An 18,946-nucleotide genomic window follows, 5' to 3' on the forward strand; every position below is an offset into this window, starting at 1 on the left:
GCGGATTTAAGAGAGCCAGCAAGTCATGTGGGGATCAGGATCCGAAACTCACCATAATCCTCCAGAGAAGAAAGGGGGTAGGTAGAGAGAGAGAAAGAGAGAGAGACAGAGAGAGAGACTTAGTTAGTGCAGCAAAACTCAGGCTCGTACACTCAGAGACTCAGCGTACTCTCAACATACTGTAGGCTCCCTACATTCGCATTATGGCCCAGGCCAAAAGTGACGCGGGTCTCGACTCTGAGATTTCTAGTGATACAGTCGTCCAGTCTACTGTGGGACCAAGTACAGACCTGGACAGTCGAAGCAATGAGGAGGAAGAGGAGGAGGAAATCGAGCTTGCGGAGGAAGTGGATGAGTATATTGGCTTTGGAAGTGAGAACGGCACAACAGGGAAGCAGATAGACGGCAGTGGAAAGTCTCCACTTGGCCAGGAAGAGGAATCTAAGCTGGCTGTGGTCATAGCGCATGAAAACCCAGAAGCTGAAGAACAAGGCAACATGGATGAGGAAAGTACTAATGATGGAGAATCTACGGAACAAATGGATGCCCCAAAGGAAGAGCTTGAAAATGTAGCAGAAAAGACAATGACGAAGACAGATGATGAGCCAGAACAAGCACAAGCTAACTTAAATTTAAATGAGCCACAGAATGAAACTGAACCAGCACCTGCACTATTACCATCCCAAGATCCCATCCCAAAAGCACAGCCCATTGCTGAAGAACCTTCTGCAACAAACATGGAGGACAAGGAGCTGGAGCTTGAGCTTGACAAGCCACAAACTCAACTGGAGGAAGTTCCAACAAAATCTCAGGAAATCCAAGAGGAAGAGAGGAAGTCTGACATTTTCAATGCAAACTCAGAAGACAAAGGTATAATAAAGATAGAAAAGGTGGAGGAGAAGTCAGATATTCAGGAACAGGCTGGAGAAGAACGTGGCACAAAGACAGAAATGGAACAAGTGGTGGCACAGGCATCTTCTGAGGTAGGAATGATGGAGAGTCAGAGCCTGGAGATAGAAAACCAAGCTAATTTTCTCTGTTCTAATGATAAGACATTGCAGGAAACTGTGCATTTGACTGATGCCATTTCCTTTGAAGTACCCCAGAATAAAGTTGAGCAACCTACAGAACTGGAGAAGCAATGCATTGTCAGTACAAATGCTACAGTTCAGGAGGTTAAAGAAGTGGTGGTAGATGCTGTGTTAGGTGATCAACCAGCTAATGAGTTCCAACAGTCTGAAAAGTCTAAACAAGTTGCAAGCCATCCTGTTTTGAGGAGTGAGATAGGTATTGCTGAACAGGAACAAGCACTAGAGAAGAACCAACCAGATTTGTTCAACAGGTTAATCACAAAGGAGCCATTGCTAGAACACGTAGAAGATAAAACAGCAGCGGTGGCAGTGGTAGAAACCAATGCTGAGGTCCCAACAAATGACTCAAAGGAGCCTAATGTGGAAGGACTTGCTATTATTAGTCAGCCTGATGAAGAAATCCAAGCTGAGGAGAATAAAACAGAGGTGAACGAAGTTAAAACAGAATTAGTTATACCAAATGTGTCTTCAGTAGAAGCAGAAAAAGACTGCCAAACCATTCCCAAATCACCAGAGTCCTTTCAAAATGATGATGCCTTTAAAAGTGACAGTGGACACGCCAATAAGACCAAGCAACAGACCACTGTAGAAGATGAGCCAATGAACAAAGAGCTCGACGAGGTGAGATTGGAGAAGGAAGCCACCATTTCTTCAACGGTTCAACAGCAAACAGAAGAGGCTACAAGCAATGAAGGCAACAAGCTTTCAAAGATGGCTGACGAGACTGGTCTGGAATTAGCGGAAGAGTGTGAAGAACTAAAGATGCAAGATGAACAGCCGATTGAATCAGTAGAAAAAGATATACCAGAAGAAAAAGAGGGAGATAATAAAGAAATACCTGTTGAAAAGGAAAAAAAGAAACATGAAGAAAATCTCATTCAAATCACGGAGGATCCGACCGCTGACCTGAGAGAGAATACAGGTCCAGTAAAGCAGGTCAGCAAGGAGGAGGGAGGAGTGTGTAATGCGATAGAGAAGCCAGCAGCAAAGGGAGTGTGTAAGAAGATAGAACAGCCAGGTGAGGTCAGCAAGGATGAACCTGACCCCGTGCAGGAGAGAAGGAGCAACAGGCTAGTGCTGGAACAGCTGATCAGAGTGATTGAAAGCAAGCAGAAGGCAGCAGAAGCAGAGATCACCAAAAAGGAACAGCCAAGTTCGAGTCCAGTCACTGAAGTGGTGCCAAAAGCAGCACAGGAAGAAGAGAGTAAGGTAGTAGAACAGTCCAAGGCCGTCACTGAGGACGAGCCAAAAGATGAGCCAAAGAAGAGAGTGAGAGAGGGAGGGCGTAAAGTGGCGATACCCGCCTGGTTAATTGCCAGCGAGACATCAGAAGTACAGGAGCCTCCGAAACCCCCTGTTAATCGATTGAGGAAGTTTAGCATTGAGCGTGAAGCAGAGACAGGTTTTAAAGCCAGAAGTCCAGAGGTCATGGTGGAAAATGGACTTCTCGGGTCTCCAGTGAGAAAGCAATCAGCTCAGCTGAAGAAGTCGCCCCCAGACGTGATGCCAGAGGAAGCTGTGGAGCCTCCAAAGACGACTCCAGTGGAGAAAAAGAAGGAGAAGATTTACAGTTCTGATCCTGCGGACTGGGAGATCTCCCTCTATGTGAAGGTATTTTAAAACACTAGATTTAGAAACTATAATCATATTGAATTACATTTTATTCTGATCAACACTTTTTGGGGCAGTTGTGTAAATACAAGTATTATAGGATCTGATCATTTCCAACGATAGCTCTTGTCAGCAGAGCTTCAGTCAGTATTTTCTTATTTGAACTGTGTGGTACATCACGCAAATCTGTGTGGTTTGTGGTCTCCAATGCTGCCCGCTACCCATTCCCAGTTCCATTTACACACCCCAGGTTGCCAGGTATAGAAGACAACAGCACACAAACTCTGTGCTGCAGCCATAGAAATGGGCGAGCTGGTTATTTTTCTGCTAAACATGTGATCACTAAGCCTCAGTAAGGTTGCTAAGCATTGCTTGGTAATTTACCATCACTATTTTATATGTATATATATTCACTGATCAGCTACAGAGTAAGATCTGTTGTTGTCTGCCATGCTTGTCAATCTGGCAATCCACGTGAACTTTGTGTCTGGGAAAGTTTGGGTGGGGCAGAAAAATCTATCCTGTGTTTGGAAATTGGGATTCCTGTAGCCATTTCACACACACACTTTCATTTAATACTGATTATTCCTTTAACCATAAGTCTACATTGCAAAATATAAAGAACTAAGTGAAACGGTTTTGCCTTAATGTTTTAATAATTTGAATCATTTAAGTTTAAATTATACCCTGAACTAAGCACCAACAATGCATATTTTAAAGCTCCACTAGGTAGGATTGAGATTTTGTGCTTGTGGGCTCCCCCTACAGTTGCAGAGTGTAATAAATGTTTCAGGCGGATTAGTTTCTCTTTCTCGTTTTCTGGCTTTCACAGACATATTCAGTCTGTTTCCAGCTTCTGCCAGAGTGTCTGTATGTTACTTTGTAAAGAATGAACCAGTATTCTTTGTAGAACTGTTAGAACTAAAGGTTGGAAAGCAGGTCGCAGTTCTCGCGAGCGTTGGTCGCGGGCTCCTCTGAAAAAGTACAGAGTCTGGTTTGAGCTCAGAGGAGCTCCGGCACAGACACGAGAGCACCGCTATTCCTCCTATTACACCTCAATGCAGCGCTGCAGTGAGCTTCAAGCTGTAATTTTACTTCTTTAAAAAGTTCAAAAATCCTGCCTAGTGGGGCTTTAAGTGTATTAAGTGACCTGAGCTTACTACATTTAAGTTGGCATTACTCAAACAGCACTCTTTAAATCTGGACCCAACACAGCTCACTGATATGAGACCTAAATCTTATCTTAAGTAATAGCTATTGATCCCATAGCTCTGCATTAGAGCACAAGTAGCCATTTTAGCTTATAAAGCCATTTTCATTAGCTGAAAAAGGGATGGTTTGCTCCTACAGCCTACAACAATAATGCCAGACAGTTGATAGCCAAAAGGGCAGTTTCTTGGACAAGGCTTAAGCAAGTATTTTCCTTTCATTGGGAAATCTTTGCTGTGACTAGGTTTAATCCCTGTCTGAGAAACTGACCTAATATGTACGTATTATGGGTGAACACATAATGGAATGTACAGTAGACTGTGAGGAAACACTAAACAATGATGGTCATTTGAAGTATGCAAATGAATGGTCCTAGGAGCCAATGGGAGCACTGTTTGACTTGTTAAGTTTAAACTGTCCATAAAATACTTTATATAGCACATCCTAAAGTTCAACATATTTCATTAAATCTCTTATTAAGATCACTGCAGGCAGTATAACTCAGTATAACTGTATCAATTCATCTTAACCCAAAATCTGCCAAAATGCTGATCTTGCACAAATAAACTGAAGGTTGTCTCTCAACTATTTATTTTATTTTATTTATGTACAGTAGTAGTGCATTTTTTACAGTAGGAGTTACATTGTATTTTGGAATTACAGCAAATATTTAATGTTACTAAATGTCATTAATTTATATGTTACTCTAATATCGCCGCTACAACACTACACAATCAAATAAACCTGATAATTAACTGGAAACTTCACTGGATTCTAAATCATCATTAGATTGTAGATCTTCAAAGATTTTTGAGTACATGATCTTTGCTCAAGCAGTCATATTCAGAAAAGGTTGGGACAGTATGCAAAATACATTTACATTAAGGGTGTACTCACACTAGGCAATCCGAACCGTGCCCGGGCACGGTTACCTCCCAAAGCACGGTTCGTTTGGGTAGTGTGATCGCTCCGAACCGTGCCCGGGCACGGTACGCTGAACCGTGCCCGGGCCCGCTTGGAGAGGTGGGCCCGAGCACGGTTCACTTGGACCCGGGCACGGTACAGATGCAGTGTGAGCGCAAACCGTGCCCGGGCACGGATCAAGATGACGTCAGTGACCCATTTTATTATTACTTGAGTTTTATGTTTTGCTCCTTTGGTCACTATTTATGTATATAGCAAGTACGTCTCTTACCTTACTGATGAACGTGAATTGTAGTCCGCGAGTAAAGCTGCAAATTTCTCCCTGGACGTCTGCTGCTTGTGTAAAAACCTTCTTACACGTGCAGCACGATTAGCAGTAAATCGTTGTGTTGCACAATCAATGAATCTCTGGTTCAGTTGCGTATTTGCACGCCCAAAACGACTCCAGAGAAACAAAAACAACAGTACAATCCTGAACTCCATTGTTTTGCGCGCGCATACTGTTCTTCAAAACAAAAGTCACCTGTTGACGAAAGCGTGCTCGGGCACGGATCGTTTAGCGCAGTGTGAGTGCAGGCCTGCGGGGGAGTGGGGAGGGGGCCGAACCGTGCTCCGGCACGATTCAACCAAAACGGGCCTAGTGTGAGTACACCCTAAGTTGAGTTAATAGCAAACAGTATGAACCCAGTTATTATAGATATTGCATGTTTTGTCTGCTTAAATTATGTTTTATTATTAATACTGTATATTGTACATCCACTCCTTATTTTTACGTTGGCAACTGATTGCAAAAAAAATAGGATGGTAAAGCAGTTTTCACTTTGTAATGTTGCTAATCCTTCTAACAACACAAAAAAAGACTTTCTGGTACCAAAAATACCAATCGATGAAATGTGTCACATGTTTAATAACTATTCTGTTATCCGTGTTATTATTATTATTATTATTATTATTATTATTATTATTATTATTATTATTATTATTATTTATTGTTTATTTGGTAACTGCAACCACCTAACAATACCTTATGCATCCACTTAGCAACATCAGAGCAATACCATAGCAACCACCACAGATACCAAAGTAACATCATAGCAACCACCTGGCCATCACTTAGCAATACCTTAGCAATACCATAGCAACCAGCACGGATACCATTGCATCACCTTAGCAACCACCTTGCAACCATTTAGCAACATCATACCATGATCGGAGAGACCACAGCAACCAAGGCATTTCTGTCACGAATCACACATTTCTAATTTTGTGTTTTTTAGTACTCCAAACCCATCTTAATGTGTGCAACATATGGGTTGTGTTATTTCTTGCCAAAATTACCCACATATTTGGTTGGGGACAGTCCAGTAGCTGCGCCCCTGAAATAGAAATCCATCAAAGTCAGAGCGCACCTGACTCTTACAGGGAATGGCGAGTGACATGCTCATTGGTTTATTGCATGTTACGCCCAAAACACACCCATGATTAATTAATAGAATTAGTACATGCCTTTGGCACGTTTTAAGCCACACATGGTGTACTTTTCCTGTCATTACGATAGCAAAGACTAACTGAAACGCCCTAAATCAAGATGCACGGTTGATGGCTCGCCTGTAGATCACTAAAATAGGGCCCTTAAACTGTTCTGAAGAAAGACAGAAATTAAACAGATGTATGCAGTGTCCAATCATGTATATATGTGTTTATAAATTAAATTCTGATTAATTAATAACATTGCAGTGTCCAGTCATGTAAATGTTGCTGCAGCGTTGCATTCATATCATTATTATCAAGAACTAAATAAACTAAATAACATCGGTCTACACGTCTTTATGTGGGAAACCCCAGTACTTAAATACATCAAAAGAATTTGATAATATTAACATTGGTTTTCTTTATATTATATTTATATAATATTTATATTTAATTTAACTATGTATTCTATTAATACCTACACTATAATGTATATGTATTTTAATATAATGAATATCTGTACAGTTTTCTGTATAATTAGAGTACATCTTCACTGTTAAATGAAAAACAAACAAAACAATCTAGGCAGCTGTCCTTCACAGTTGTGTCCGATGTTCTTGCCATCTTACACCCCGTCAACAGTCTATTTATTTTACACCTTGCACCCGTGATGTTAAAATAGCATCAGAGTTTAGTAATAAATCTACACTGATGGTTCAGGTAAATTGCTGGCCTGTTTCTATTTTTATAGTGGAAAACACAGGAGCTCCACTGACTGATTAAAACCCTGACAACAGTCAAAAGTCAGAGTCCATTCCTATAGGTCCACCCAGTGTGCAGAGCTCAAACCCATCTTTTAACTCAACAATAAAATAAAGAATTAAGAATAAAATAACATTGCTGTTCTGCTGGTGTATCTTCACAGTGTGAACAATCAGATCAGTATCTGTCTCTGCTGAGATGCACAAAAGCACCGCACTGTTAAGATAATTGACTGATAATTGACTGATTGGTTTATTTCAGGTTGTGCCCAAAATTAACCACACCCATGATTAATTAAGAGAATTAGTTCATACCTTTTGCATGTTTTGAGCTTCACAAGGCGTATTTTTTGCACCCTCATGATATTAAAGACACTCCGACACGCCCTTAATCAAACTGCACGATGCACAATTAATTGACTGATCCTCTATATATCACTAAAATAGATCTATTAAACTGATTTTTTAGGTGCAGCTGTAGTTTGCTTCTTTCTATTGCCAGTTCATTAAGAATTTAAATAGATTTATTTTTAAATATAGCGTTGTTGTATAACATTTCAGAAAATGTAGTAATCTGTTATTGTAATATAAATAGAAGCAGCAGCAGGTGAGTGGGTGAGTAGTAGTTACAGTGACAGTAAGCCACGAGGTGATGGATGTTTAAAGCTTATAAGATTAAAGAGGATTGGTGATGATTCACAGGTCAGCACAGCACCTAATCCCAGCCCACTTTTACTAATTAATAATTATAAGGCTGCAGGGATTTTTACTATATTTAGATCAGCTTTTTGCCCCATAATATATAAACATAATAAATATGTTTGACAAAATTCTTCCTCATAAAATCACTATTGAAGTCATCCGAACTGTGACGGAGCATAAGGAATGTTGTAACTTTCCTGGAGTGGTCCTGATGAGGGCCAGTTCCATCATAATTTTATTTGCAACTGCACTTGATGATACTATTTTTTAATTTTAATTATATATTATATAGATTGACAGATCTTCATTTCTTAAAGTATTTTTTTCTTTATTTAGTTGAGTAGTTCTTTCTTCTCATAATCTGGATTAGAATATTACTCAAATATTCTCTATTCACTGTATACCTGTAACTCTACCTCTTCACTACTTTACTTTAACTGATGCTCTCAAACACTTTATTAAGAGACAAGAAATTCAAGTAATTAACTCTTGATGAGTTCAGCACAGCTGTTAACTGAAAGCCTGAATTCCAGGAGACTCTACCTCATAAAGCTGACTGAGAAAATCCAGCAGAGATGTTGAAAACTGTCATCTAAACAAGACAGCCCAGACCCATTTATGAATATTGATACCAAATTCAAAACTGAATCAGATTAATTCAGTGAGCAGATATTTTATGTTTGTTTCTTTATGTGGGAACGTGGCTGTAAATATAGTAAAGTTAAAATCCTAATGCAACACACGACACAACAACAATTTAATAACCTATATTTGACCATTTTGTTCTATAAATCAGATCAATACTAGTTATAGCAACGTAAAACATTTAATTAAAGTGTTTTAACCCTTGTGTGGTGTTCGGGTCTGTGGGACACGTTTTCATTTTTCATCAAAAGATACAAAAAAAAACTTCTAACTAAAACTCATTGGCATTGGCTCATTTTTTGTGAAGAACATATATCAAAACACATTTTCGATAAACACACACTGTACACCCCCCCACTACACATTTATATTACATACAGTATGTTTGGCCAAGGGCTAATAAATTGCTTCATTTGTAAATTTGAAACTAAACAGTTTTTCTACTCATATCTTGAGTTTAATTCATTTTCTTTTACATTTTATTAAAAAACTAATAAAAAAAGAGTAGCACTTTTTGAAAGAAATGTAACATAAGAAAGGTAAAGGGCAAATATTAACCATGTAAGCTGTTTAAATTGCTTGCAGTTTAGGTGAAGCAAGCATGTGTAAAGCATTTTAATGTAAAATTGCTTAATTTTGCTGAATTAAATACAAGTAACAAAGTAAACGAGTAACACAAATATGAACACCACACAAGGGTTAATAGTTAAACTGGTTTTGTAAAATGTCGAAGTAAAAAAATACACTTAAAAAAGAAGCTAGTTTTCTGGTAGTGATGCTCTCTGGATGTTCAGAATCTGTCACTAAGAAACTTCACGAGTTAAAGTGAAGGACAGGGACCTGTATGGAACTTTAAACAGCTTTTAATGTATTTGTGCCACATGTACATCACCATGGCTTCTTTTGGGTTAATGATTAATCAGTACAAACTTTAATAGACAGTGACTGGAATTGTAATGGGTGATGGAAGGTATATCCATAGCTTGACAGAATAAAAACTGTATTTTGCTGATAAATTGCAGGGTACCACTTTAAAATAAGACTACCTTTATAAAGGGTTTATAAATGGTTTACAATTAGTTTATTAATGGTTAGTAATTAGGTTGTAAATGCCTGAAAAATGATTAATAATCAGTTATAAAACGTATAATAATACGTTTTATAACAATGACCTGTTGTTTGCCTAATAGTGAACCCACAGCCGTCTATACTGCTACCCTTTCTACGTATGTGTTATAACTGATTATTAATGATTTCTAAGGCATTTACAACCTAATTAGTAATCATTAATAAACTAATTGTAAACCATTTATAAACCCTTTATAGGGTAGTCTTATTTTAAAGTGGTACCAATTGCAGTAATCCACTGTTATTGGTTAACCCACTCAACTATGTTACTGTTAATTTACACGCGCTGCATTATTATATAATATTACTTTACAAATATTATTAAATACAGTGCAATACTACTTTAAATCACAGTACAGTCATTCAGACAGTAGTAGGATGATCTCTAAACCAGTGTAATAATGTATGTAATGAATACATTACACGTCTGATTAAAACATCGTTAAATAAACATCAGATCTGTTCATTGAAACTACATTCAATTTTAATTAAAGCTAAAATGGTAAAAAGACGTTTATTTAAGAACACTTTGCCATACTTTATATTTTGTTTGTATTTGGTGAAAAGTTAAAAAGATGCCAGTCTATTCACCAGACATTTTGGCATCTTTATTCCTAACAGCTTATGTATTATTATTGTGTAATTAATGCTCTCTCTGCCGGGGTTCCTCATACCTGCTGACATTTAGATCCATGTCATAGAAAAGGCGAGAGGAAAATTCCTGTGAATAAAGGTGGCTGAGCAGTCGGATTTAAGCCTAGTAAAAATGTCCTAATAATAAATCTCCTGTAAGGTCTAAGCAAAGCAGCTCCCCAAACAAAGGCTTCCATTGTTTGAGGTTATTTCATTATTCGGCTGTTTATTTTAGTTACAGAACAGAGCTGACACCAAAATAATTGAACACTTTATTTATTAGTTATTTATGATGATATTAATAATATGCAAAAAAGCACAACATAGCCAGAATCTATTATAATGGGCTAGTAAATAAAGAGCATACATTAAAAACTGCACTTGGTCTTAACCCTTTGATGTGCATCATATGCAGACCCCCTCTAATGCAAAACATGAATAAAAAAGTGCTGTTTCTTAAATTAGTTACTGCATACTTGGAATAGAAAAAAGATTATTTTAAAGATATATCATGGAAGCTCTATTGGATCATTTTTGACCCATATTGTGCATTAGAGGGGTGGTGATATAAAAATGGCTTTTATTAAACAAAAAAAAAAAGAAAAATAAAATAAGGATATATGATAGTTTGACAAGTTAATTAAGGAATGCATTGAATACTGAATGATTTAATTTATTGCAAAGATATAGAAAATTAAATCTAATTCAGGTCACTTTGACTCAAGGATTCAAAGAGACTTTATTACAGAAACTGGTATAAACAATATGGTGACCATTTAGTTAAGCTCATTTACTGGCATCCCCCAGGGCTCTGTTTTAGGGTATATAAAGTTGTATAATGCTAATTGTGGCAGTAGTGTACAGTATTTATAAGGAAGGAAACTAAAGTCTTTCAGTATAGGCAGGATTTAAAGGGTTATACAGTGGGTACGGAAAGTATTCAGAGCCCTTTTCATTTTTTACTCTTTGTTTTATTAAAGCCATTTATTCAAATAAAAAAGTTAATTTTATTTCTCAATAATGTACACTCAGCAGACCATTTTAACAGAATTTTTTTTTTTTTTTTTTTTTACAAATTTATTACAAATTTCACATGGCCATAAATATTCAGACCCTTTGCTCAGTATTGAGTAGAAGGACCCTTTTGAGCAAGTACAGCCATTATTCTTCTTGAAAATGATGAACAAGTTTTTCACACCTGGATTTTTTTTTTTTTATTTGGGCATCCTCTCTAGTTCTGTGAGGTTTTATGGTAAACGTTGGTAAACAGCCATTTTCAGGTCTCTCCAGAGATGCTCAATTGGGTTTAGGTCAGACTCTGGCTGGCCCAGTCAAGAATGGTCACGAACAATGAGTTGTTCTGAAGGCACTCCTTTGTTACAGTATTTTAGCTGTGTGGTTTGGGTCATTGTCCTGTTGGAAGGTTCAGTGAATGTAAGGTGAACCTTTGGCCCAGTCTGAGGTGCAGAGCACTCTGGAGGAGGTTTTCTTATTACAGGATATCTCTGTATTTGGCTGCATTCATCTTTCCTTCAATTGCAACCAGTCGTCCTGTCCCTGCAGCTGAAAAACACCCCCATAGCATGATGCTGCCACCACCATGTTTCACAGTTGGGATTGTATTGGAGCCGGTAATGAGCATTGCCTGTTTTTCTCCACACATATTGCTTAGAATTAGTGGCAAAAAGTTCAATCTTCATCTCATCAGACCAGAGAATCTTATTTCACATAATCTGGGAGTCCTTCACAAAAATCAGTAATATTTTATGTCTAATATTTAATGTCTTCTGACATAATACTCTTACTACATCTCTTATTTCTGAATTTCATTGACCGTCGAAGAATCGGTCAATAAAATGCAAAGAATCACCCCTGGCTTTGATTGAAGAATCATCCCTGGCATTAAATATCTTTAGGAAGGTAATTAAATGTAAGTTTTTATGTAGAAATCCCTTTGCTAGTGTCTTTGTAAAATACCCATAAGAGTAGAGGGTTAATCTCTGTATTGCTCTGCATTCCACTGAACTAATCTCATTAGGATGTTTGCTGGTCTGGACATGTTATGGGATGCAGTTGGTGATTGTGGGGGCAGGGCAGTGGGATTTAACCTTTTACATAAGAGCTCCTGGTGGAACCATGTACTACTTGTTTTACCAATAGCACTTATATTGGACACTGAAAAATAAAATGACCAGTGTTGAATTATTTTAGAGTTTAACATCATTCATTTCATCCAGCTATACAGTAAAATGTAAAGTGTTAAAGTGTTAATAGAGCTGAATTTAAAACGGTCCTGTATAATATATGAGGTCCTATTTTAGATTTGATTCAGGACGTGTCAGTGTGTCTTTGCTATCGTAACGACGGGAAAAGTATGCATTCTCTCTTAATTAATTATGGGTGTGTTTTGGGTGTAATGTAAAATAAACCAATCAGCATGTCCCATGCCATTCACTTTTAAGAGTCATAACTTCTCTGACTTTGGCGGATTGGTATTTTAACAGCGCAGCATTTCTGCACTTCTCAGCAGAGGAAACTGACCTGCTCATTCACGTTGTGAAGGTGCGTGAGCAAATCTTTACAGGAACTGGCACGTGCTATGGGTTTGTGTCAGGGGCTTCGCTAGCCTCTAATTGAGTCTCAACACCACTAAAATTCAAAGCAAGAACATTTTTTGTTGTGTCTCTGATAAGCTTATAATCCTAAAAAGTAGATAATGAATTTTAAGCACGAAAATACAGTAGTCTCTCCTCTAAGCACAAATGATAATCCACTTTCTCTTTGCATGAGTGCACATGCATGCACACATAAAAAAAGGTCTTTTTATTCTGTTTTTTCTTTTAATTCAGTAAGCTAACGCTGAAGACGAGGTGCTAGACTAGTACTGTCTGTATGTGTATCAGCTAATTAATGCAACAGAATATTGGAAGATATGATGAGACTGGTGATGCCACACTCCTGATACGTCCTGTGTAGTTTTATGTGTGTGTCTGACATTTAGACATTGATATTGGGTTGTTTTTTCAAAGTAAAAAGCAAGTTCAGTTTCAAATGAGAGAGTAAGGTGAAAATAAATGATGGGATTTCATTGTCCAGCGTGTTCAGATTCCCACTTTAAGCTATTTCAAGAACCACTAAGCCCTTAACCATATTTTTTCAATTAATACACTGTAAACCCAGAAGTTGTTTAAACTCAAATGATTTAAGTCTGTTTTACATAAATTTGGATATTTCTAAACTATTTTCCAACTATTTTGAGTTAGTTGAACATTTGTGGGAACATATACTGTACTATTCAAACTGAGATCTTTGAGTTGAACCAACTTATAATAACTGAGTTTAGTCTGTTTTGCCATTGGCAGCTTCTTTTCCATTGGCTTCTGTCACAATCTATTTGCATACTGGGTGTGTCCAACAGTTTCTGACTAACACTTACCATCAGTGTGTAGTGATTCCCCCTGGGCTACCTTACAAATAAATCAACTTCCCCTTTAGTTGTAATAACTTGATGTTCTAAGTTATGCTAACTCAAGTTTTCATTACTTGAGCAAATTGAGTAAACAGGCTGCCTTAAAAAAGTTAAGTAAACTCAACTTATCCGGTCTTACAATTAAACAAAAATAAAAAGTTAAACTTTTTAAAGTCAACTTCCCCTTTAGTTGTAATAATTTGATGTTCTAAGTTATGCTACCTTAAGTTTTCCTTACCCGTTACTTAACTTTTTTAAAGCAACCGGTTTCCTTAAATTTTTTAAGTAAATTCAACTTATCCGGGCTCACAGTACAGATGAAATGTGTTCTTTTGAAGTAATGAAAAGTACCAGTCCTGCTTAAAATTTATAAACATTTCCCAACCTTCCTAAACGCTTTTATTGTGGTAATTTTTGCCTCTGTGGCTCCTCTCAGGTTCAACTCTGCTATAAGTGAGGATGATGTGTCAGTGTCCTTTAATAAGCAAACATATCACAATATGCAAATCAGTCAATCAATAATACTGCTATTAGAGGGACAGTGCTGCTGCTGCTGCAGCTCAGCCTCTAAACCCATACATCACCCAGTGCCCCTCTGAAAAACTACCCCTCCCATTTTTCTACCATTTTCAAATTTGAGCTTAGGGTGGAGTCATCAAAATCAGGGGGTTTAGTGCCTGTTTAAATGAGACCAGATAATTGAGAATGCTGCATGACCAAGAGTTTTATTTATTTATTTATTAATAATTATAATATATATATATATTTTTCTAATTTTCCCATTTTCTCCGCAATTTACACAGCCAATTACCCAACCCACTCATTAGGACTCCCCCTATCACTAGTGATGCCCCAACACACCAGGAGGGTGAAGACTAACACATGCTTCCTCCGATACATGTGAAGTCAGACACCACTTCTTTTCGAGCTGCTGCCAATGCAGCATTGCCAAGCAGCCAGCGTGCTTGGAGGAAAGCACAGCGACTCGGTTCTGATACATCAGCTCACAGACGCCCTGTGCTGCGGACATCACCTTAGGAGTGATGTGGGGAGAGAGCGCCATCTACCCACCCGGAGGGAGCAGGGCCTCCCTCCGCTCCAGCTTGATGGCAAAGCTTTATGAGCGGGGTTTGAACCTGCGACCTCCCACTCATAGTGGCAGCTCTTTAGACCGCTGGACCACTCGGCGCCCCTGAGTTTTTTTTTTTTATCTGCTGAAAAGATGTTTAAAATGAAAGTAACACACCTGATTTGAATCTACATGATTATATTCATGTACAAGTTTTGTTTTTAAGGTAGGGCAGTGTGGCTGGTTTCATTGGGTGCTCAGCACCCCTTAACCTTTGATCCTGGAATCACCCCAGGTTTGTGCATTGCTGCGTGTCCATGTGTGCGTAATGAGTAAGGGTGTTTGTTGGGGATGTGCCTGTGACAGTTTGCTAGCAATGATAGCAAGATAGCAATGAACGTCTGACTGTTGGCGTCCGTCTAGGTAGTTTTCTGTCAGTGCACCTGTGTTTTCCATTGCCAAGATAGCAATACACCAGAATTTTACCTAAACACACCTCATTTCCAGACCACCACGCCCATCAGTGTAGATATATTCACAAGCACTGTTGCTATTTAAGGGACGCAGGTGGAAGGCTGGGTGTAAGATAGCAATTAGCATCGTGACATGTCTTGTGCAGGGTGTAAGATATATAATAGGGCCTCATGAATTTTACTACATGGTCTTAAATGAGCACTACAGGTGTGTTAATTCTACAGTGAGGATTGTGCTGTGAGTAAATGAGCTTGTTGGTCACTGACACATGAGCAGACAGGACCTGACTGAGTCCCCTGAGATGTTCAGCCTCTTAGATCTTAAAGACCTTCTGAAGGAGTTAAGCAGCTGATCCATGATGAGCTTTCGTTACCTCGAAGTAAACAGAGTGTAAAGTGTCTTTACGAGCTGAAGCACACTTTCATACAGCAGATTTCAGAGCTGTGAGGAAAGAAACCCTGCAGTGCCTCCATTTAGTAACCCTGCCCTGAGATTGACACAGAATAACTAATTTAGCTCCACCCCCCCCCCCCCCCACCGCTCTCTGCACCTGTTCTCTACTATAGAGGCTAGCGTACCATTTTTAGACCTCCGCTGTCATCGTTCTGAACCTCATGTGAACATTAACCTGATTATTCAGCTTCTTTCACAAGCACTTTATTACACGACTCAAAATACTGCTCCCAAACTTAACAGTAAATAATGAAAAAAATATTTAATGAATCATTCTATTACAGAAACACACATAGATATAATACAACATAAAAAAAAAAAAAAAACATTTATTAGGTCATTTGGTAATACACTACTAAGTGAAAAGTTAGAGTTTAAAAACTAAACTTTAAATGTTACAGAAACATGGCCTCAAAAACATAAACACAAATATACAAAACTAAACACAACAAGTAATTAACCAACTAAATACTAACACTGTCACGTCTGGTGCTGTTAGCTCCTCTGTCCCTTCCACACCCAGCTCTAACGGAGGTTCTCAGGTCAACAACTACACTACCCAGAATGCACCACCCGCTGACATCACGCACTCACCTGGTCACGTGACACCTCACCTGCTTCCTCCAGGAAGTCCCGAATACTGATTACTGGCACTATATAAGAGCCCTCCACACAAACACCCACGCCGCGTATTGTAGGTTCTCTTCTTTACAAAGCGTTACTATATCTCTTGTCTCAGTTTATCTTGTGTATGACCTTGGCTTTGTTTTCTCAACGCTGATTATTGCCTTTGCCTCTGATTTTGGATTGCTTGTGTATTACCTGGACTGTGTTTTCACTACTGCCTCTTGGATTACCTCTGATATTGGACCTCTCGTGTATGAACTCTGGACTGTCTCTCGTTTATGGTATGGTTTTGTCTACATTGCTCTGGTTTCTGGTGATTACCCATTTTCTGTATCAACCACGTCTTACATCTGTTTATTTTTATAATAAACATAGTGTTTTATCAGTATCTGCACGTGTCTGCAATTCTGTGCTCACCATGACAAACACAAAATACAATATACTAAAAATACTAAAATTCAAACTACAGTGCTGTAAAAACATGTTTGCCCCCTGTCACGTGGGTCAAACCAAGAAAAGATAATCGCAGTATCAAACCGACAGTATCAAAAGGGCAACAATAATAAACAACATACCAGAGTGAGCAGGAAACAGGGTCAATCCAACACGAAAGGGCAAGGCAAAAAGTAGTCAAACAATAGGAAAAAAACAAAAGAAACACTTAGTAGAAGCGCTAGTGAACTAGATTCAATACCCGATGAGAGAGAGAGAGAGAGAGAGAGAGAGAGAGAGAGAGAGAGAGAGAGAGAGAAAACCGAGGGGTATATATACAGGACAGACCAGGTGTGGGTAATCAGAAGCACAGAGAGCTTGAACGCTGTTGCTGATCAGCTGAATCAGGGAAGTCCGGTATGAGTGCACGCTGGGAATTGGAGTCTTTGTTTGCTAAGTTCAGAATCCAGAGCATGCAGACTGACAGCGTCAGGACTGACAACCCCTTACAGATATTATAAATATAGAATCTGAGTAAATATAAAAAAGCAGTTTTTATTTGTTGATTTTATTTATTAAGAGAAATAAACAATCCAAACCGATCTGGCCCTATGTGAAAAAGTTATTAACGCCCACATTAAATTAACTTTAATTAACCACATTTTGTGGAAAGTTGATTAAATTTCACTACTGACCACAACCAGACCTGTAGAATCAAGAAATCACTTCAATAGAACCTGACTGACAACATTAAAAACTGCTCTATAACAGAAAATCCTGAAGAAGAATCATCTGTTTGTGACCTCAAGCTCAGGAGTACTTGGGTTCTGCAGCAGGACAATGACCCAAAGCGCACAAACAAGTCCACCTCTGAATGGCTTAAAAAAACTAAATGAAGGTTTTGGAGTGGTCTAGTCTTAAACAGAAGGTTCATGCTGAAAAACCCTCCAATGTTACCGGAATAAAACAATTCTGTAAAGAAGAGTGGAAAATTCACTCCATTGGCAGTTATCAGTAAAGTAACGAGTAACACAAAAGTAACGCAATAGTTACTTTTACTGGTAACTCAGTTAGTAACTCAATTACTTTTTTGGAGAAACTATTACTAATTACTTTTTTAAAGTAATGTGCCCAACACTGGTATTAGGGTAGTGAAAAGTTTTGTTTTTGTTACTGTAAATCTTTAGCTAAAATCACCTTACTGAGCTTCTGCTTTCTGTAGAACACTCAGATAAATACATTTGGACAAAATCATCAGTAACAGTTTGTACACTGCTGTCCTCTGCTGGTGGATAAAGCTAATACATGCCTCAGGTTTCTTAAAGATCAGAATATACAGTACCAGGCAAAAGTTTGGACACACCTTAAATTCAGTTTTTCATTATTTTAAAATGTTCTGCATTGTAGATTAATATTCAACTCATCCAAACTATGAAGAATAACATATGTAATTATTTAATAAACAAAACCAGAATATGTTTTATATTTTAAATAGATAGATAGATAAAAGCATAAAGTATGACGATACATATAAATACAATAGAATAAAAAATAAAATGTAAAGTATAAAAGTACAGTCTTTAGTGTGTGTGTGTGTGTAATGTAGAATAGAGGTAGTGCAGTTGAACAATAGACAGTGAACACCAGTTGATAAAGTGCATAAAGTGAGGATAACTGATGTCAGCCATACAGAAAGTGCAAATACACAGTTATATAATAATTTAAATTTAGCAGTGCAAAAGATACGTAAACAGTAGATGAATGAAGTAGTGAATGAACTACTAGTGCAAAATAGGGTAGAACTATTAAAGACTCTATTACTAACTATGAGTATACTAATAGAGTACTAACTATTAAAGAACTATTTAAGACTCTTTAAAGTAGCACTTCTTGCTTAAATGACAGCTTTACACATCTTGGTTAGATTTTCTCAGTCAGTTTTATGAGGTAGAGTCACCTGGAATTCAGGCTTTCAGTTAACAGCTGTGCTGAACTCATCAAGAGTTAATTACTTAAATTTCTTGTCTCTTAATAAAGTGTTTGAGAGCATCAGTTAAAGTAAAGTAGTGAAGAGGTAGAGTTACAGGTATACAGTGAATAGTGAATATTTGAGTAATGTTCTAATCCAGATTATGAGAAGCAAGAACTACTCAACTAAATACAAAAATAAAATAAATGACTTTAAGAAATGACGGTCAGTTAAATAAAAAAAAAAACAAGAATTTTGAAAGTGCAGAAAGAGTAAGAG

The 18,946-nt window shown here is 37.8% G+C and overlaps 1 protein-coding gene across 1 annotated transcript in view; it reads left to right on the top strand.

Annotated features, from left to right (window-relative positions):
- The window catches only part of LOC103024513 (chloride intracellular channel protein 4), a 34,034-nt gene continuing 15,088 nt past the window's right edge, over positions 1–18,946 (top strand). Inside the window, exon 1 of the mRNA XM_022674956.2 lies at positions 1–2,702. Coding sequence (XP_022530677.2) covers positions 204–2,702 — 2,499 coding nt within the window. The 5' untranslated portion in view covers positions 1–203. The remainder of the gene's footprint in view (positions 2,703–18,946) is intronic.

This window comes from Astyanax mexicanus, chromosome 21 (assembly GCF_023375975.1).
Source record: "Astyanax mexicanus isolate ESR-SI-001 chromosome 21, AstMex3_surface, whole genome shotgun sequence".
In the NCBI taxonomy this organism is placed as follows: Eukaryota; Metazoa; Chordata; class Actinopteri; order Characiformes; family Acestrorhamphidae; genus Astyanax; species Astyanax mexicanus.